The sequence below is a fragment of the Poecilia reticulata genome, linkage group LG6, assembly GCF_000633615.1.
Source record: "Poecilia reticulata strain Guanapo linkage group LG6, Guppy_female_1.0+MT, whole genome shotgun sequence".
NCBI classification, from domain to species: Eukaryota; Metazoa; Chordata; class Actinopteri; order Cyprinodontiformes; family Poeciliidae; genus Poecilia; species Poecilia reticulata.
In genome coordinates this window covers 29,234,515-29,239,138 of record NC_024336.1, presented here as the reverse complement: position 1 = coordinate 29,239,138, position 4,624 = coordinate 29,234,515, and the positions used below count along the sequence as shown (strand labels likewise).

The 4,624-nt window shown below is 38.7% G+C and overlaps 1 protein-coding gene across 3 annotated transcripts in view; it reads right to left on the bottom strand.

The window, feature by feature from the left end:
- Window positions 1-4,624, bottom strand: part of znf423 (zinc finger protein 423) — a 185,875-nt gene that overhangs the window by 17,126 nt on the left and 164,125 nt on the right. For all 3 annotated transcript variants that reach the window (XM_008412528.2, XM_017305362.1, XM_008412529.2), the window contains one exon: window positions 879-1,010. In XM_008412528.2, the coding sequence (XP_008410750.1) occupies window positions 879-1,010 (132 nt within the window). The remainder of the gene's footprint in view (window positions 1-878; window positions 1,011-4,624) is intronic.

The window sequence follows — 4,624 nt, the reverse complement described above, 5'->3', positions numbered from 1 at the left end:
AGGAAAAGTGCTGAATGTGAACACCTAATTTGGTCATTTATTTACTCTCTCCTGTGGATTAAAAACATTCTCACATATTACACCCCCCTGCAGTAATAACCCACATTTTACAGCTTTAAGCTCACAGACAAAATAAACTGCGTTGGATTAAGCCAAAAAGTTTCTGAAAATGTCTTTGGACACTTCTAATCAGAGTCAATTTACAACCTTTGACGGGTTTGACCTGATCCGAGTTTAACACACTCACAGAAATTATAACTGTAGGAGGATGGGGGAGGACGGCGCACTAAAATGGCAACTTCATCCAAATGCACTGCAGTTTCAGGTTACAAAATATGAATAACTAAATTATTTATTTACTTGTGATTAGTGTGTTTTAGCTTAGTGTAGCTTAGCTCTATCTTTAGCGCTGCTATGCTAACTCTCTTCAACTTATCAACTTAAAGCCAAAATTATTGAGCTATTCTAGACTACAAATTCCAAATAACTGTTTAATTACCCACTTTAGTCTCATGCATTTAAATGTAAATGTTAATTAACATGTAATGTTTGATTTTTAAACAAACAACAAATAATATTTGTAAAACAACAAAAGTAACATTTCTGTCATCAAATCACATTCAGTGTGAACAAAATGCTAATCTATGTACGATGTGACATGAACAACTGATTGGCAGCTCTGGTGGGCGTGGCCAGGCAGGGTGACCAATCAGATTTATCTCAAAGAGAGCAACCACGTCTACACGCCACACTTTTCAGCTTCTTATATAAAACGGACCTCGGTCAAACAGGGGATGTTTTCCACAGTTACATGAAATATTTCTGATTGTATTGTGTGTTTTGTCCGTCCTTGAACGCGGCGGCGGCGTGCGCCTCACCTGTAAAACAGACGGGACACTTGAAGGTACCGCCCATGCCTTCGAAGCTGTGCTCTATCAGGTGGCACAGCAGCTTGGCAGGTGAGTCGAACATCTGGTTACACAGCTTGCACTCGTGATTGATGCCCTCCTCTGCAAATAGGAGACAGACACGCATGCGTAGGTTAGGATCAGCCGAAACACGGAAACCGGAACATGTGACATCAATTCGGGATATTAACCCGACACTCAGGACAGATGTCTGATGTAGGTAAAAACAGGCGGCAGCAGAGACACAGATGGACACAAAATATGCATCAAAACCAGAAACAAGAATATTATAGCCTAATTATTTTGCTGAAGAACATTTCTATATATTCTCCTTTACATATGAATGTAAATACAAAACAAGAGGTACAAAAGGTTTATATTTACACTGTTTGTATTCAAAAACTAAAAACAAAATCTAACTGTAACTCCACTGTCTAGTGGTTAACTTATGATACAAACTGACTTTTTTTATTTATTTACAGTGTATTTCTAGACATGTTTATGGTTAAGTTTGAATAGTTTTTGTATGCATTTTCTATTAATTTCACAAATCCTCTAAACTAGCCTGAACAGAAGAAGTGCAACTCAACACAGTAACATAAACTAAAGTAAGCTAATATCAAATAAGCTAATTTAGGCTAAGCTAAACTGATTCAAAATAGGGCAAACAAAATAAAAAGTGAAAAAACTAAGATAAGCTAATGTCAGGTAAAGTAGTAAAGCTAAAGTAAATCTGCATATGCTAACTTAAACTAAGCTCAACTTGGCTAAAATAAGGTAAGGTGTACTAAACTAAGCTAAGTAAGCTAAGCTAAGGCAGGCTATATTAAGTTTACAGGGGCTAAATGAAGCCAATAAGCCAATAAGCTAATAGCTTAGCTATAGTCTAAACAAGATAAATCAACAAATATAAACAGATTTAAATGAGCTAAATCTATTCAGCTAATATATCTAACTAAATGGTCTAAAGGTAAGCCAACCAATGTAGAATTAAACTGATTTAATTTTGCTAAATTAAGTCAAGCAGAGTAAAGCAAAGTAAGATACGGAATTCAGTGCCGTCTTACTTAGACTGCAAGGTAAGCTAAGTTAGGCTAGATGTGATAAATTAAGGCACCATATGGTGCGATACAGTAAGGTAAGCTAAGCTAATGCTGTGTAAGAAACAGAAAATGTGTGCCAGGTTTTAGGTTAGATACCATGCAGATTATTTCACTTATAACAAGACTTTTTTGTCATGTTATAAGTGAAACATGCACCATTTCAATCACTATTAAGGCGTTACTGATGTAAAACAGGCTCCTATATCCTGCTGAAAAGTACCTGTAAGCTATATTTTCCTTATTTCAGCTGTACTAAAGTGTAGTAGAGCAAAAATACTTGGTAAGATTTTGTGTTTTTGCATTGAAATATCACATGGCAACCGAAGAAACACCTTAAAAAAACATGAGAATGTATTGATTTCTACATGAGCACAAAAAAAACTCAACAATTAGAAACACTGATTACCGTATTAACACTTTTACATCAAACATTAAGCAAAAGGAGTAAAAATAATCTTTTATATGATGAAGTAATTGACAGCGTGCAGAGCGTATCCACAGTCGTGTTTTTTATTTTTGTGTTTGTGTCTATTTTGAGACGGTGTGAGTGACATCACTGCCCCCACGGTGAAAGGCCAGATGAAGGTGGGCGTCGTAAACACAAACACACACAGGCACCCCTCGGTGATCGAGTCCCCTGCCTGTTGTCCTTATCACCAGCGTACCAAACAGGTCCGATACCCCAGTCGCCCACACACGCAGCACGAGGCAACACACACACACTCACACACACACACACGCTACAGGACCGAACTGCCGGGAGACATCAGATGGTGTCGTCTGCAGGCCAATCTGTGACCCCCATGGAGCGCTGCACACACACACACACACATATATACACACACCCTGTTTTTTTAACACTTATCTCATGTCCTGTAAGTGCTAACACACACACACACTCTGCAAAATCTCGCTGCAGGGGATCGCAGGGTTAATAACGTCTTCAATCATGCATCCATGACACCCATACTGACTAATACACACACGCACACAGAGATTTTTATCTCTTCTTGCCTCAAAGGCCATCACAAGGGTGCCCTAATCCCATCTCAATAGCTGTGTGTGTGTGTGTGTGTTGTGGTCCCGATCCCCAAACAAGCCCCGTCTACACACACACACACACACACACACACACACACACACACACACACACACACACACACACACACACACACACACACACACACACACACAGAAACCTCAAAGGCTGCGAGGTTGTGAGGGGCGCCAGCGTGTCCGAGACACACTGAGACAGATAGAGGTTCATTATCATTTACCAGGAGATTGAAGCAGCAGGAGAGAGAGTCACACGGAGCGACGCATGCAGAGAGAGAGAGAGAGAGAGAGAGAGAGAGAGAGAGAGAGGCAGGAGGAAGGGTGTGCAGCTGCAGCTTTTCAGTTGGTTCCGATTTTATTGTTTGAGAAACAAAAAGTTTAAGTTTGGCTCAGAAAACAGGCACACTGCAAAAAACACAGAATTTCAACAAGCATTTCTGGTCGAGTTTCACTTGAACTGAGACAAAACTAACTTACAAAAAACTTTTCAGCAGGATAAAGGAGTCAAAAATTCATTAATACTGATGAATAATGTCTTGTTATAAGAGATGAGTGATAATCTGACAGCGGTGGAGCTTCATCAGAACTAAATTTATGTGTTTTCCAAACATTTAGTGCAATTTTACAGCACAATCAAGTAACTATGTTAACGTCAGTTGTTATGAAAATGCTACAAATCTCAAATATGACTTTAAAAACATGTGACTTCATAACTTAAGGTCTTGAAATTGGGTCTCTGTCTCTTTAAAAACTCCTGCTGTTTCTGAAGCTCCGCCTCCAGGAAGTCATCACAACATGGCTCCTCCATTAACCCTGAGAAGTAGGTCATACACTGAGCTCAGCAGGTGTTTGCTAATTGCTGCTGGCTAGTCTGAAGGAGTTGAGAGGACAGGAGCTCTGAGCTGGAAGCTGCAGCTCAGAGGAGGAGCTGAGCCTCGAAGGCGGGGCTACGTCCACCCAGGCGTTTTTCACAGCTGAACGGTTGCCATGGAGATTAAAGGATTTTAAAAACATGCATAAAAGAATCAAGGTAACACTCCAGGTCTGTCTTTGATGAGGGAATAACATTATAACACGCCGATTTTGCATAATATTGCCTCTTTGAAGGATTACTGACTTTAAAAAGCTCCTATTTTTTGCTGAAAATTTATTGTAAGTTAGTATATATGAAATAAAACAAATAAAGATATTTGTACTGGAAACTGGACCAAAAATTCTTGGTAGGATTTATTAAGTATTTCTGTTTAGTTTCAAGAGCAAATTTCCTTAGATAAGAAAAATGTTTCATTTCCACCAATCAAATTTTATTTCTATAGCACATTTCAGCAGCAAGGCATTTCAAAGTGCTTTACATAATTAAAATAAAAACAGCATGTGACACTGAATAAGCGGTTAGAAAGACAAAGAGAATTTTTATTAAAGAAAAAGAAAAAAGGTTAAAAAAGATAAACACATTAAAGCCCCTTGTAGGACTTCAGTTAAACGTCTCACACCTCAGAGTTTTAGTTAAAACGCCATTCAACAATGATTCTCACACCTCAGAGTTTTAGTTAAAAC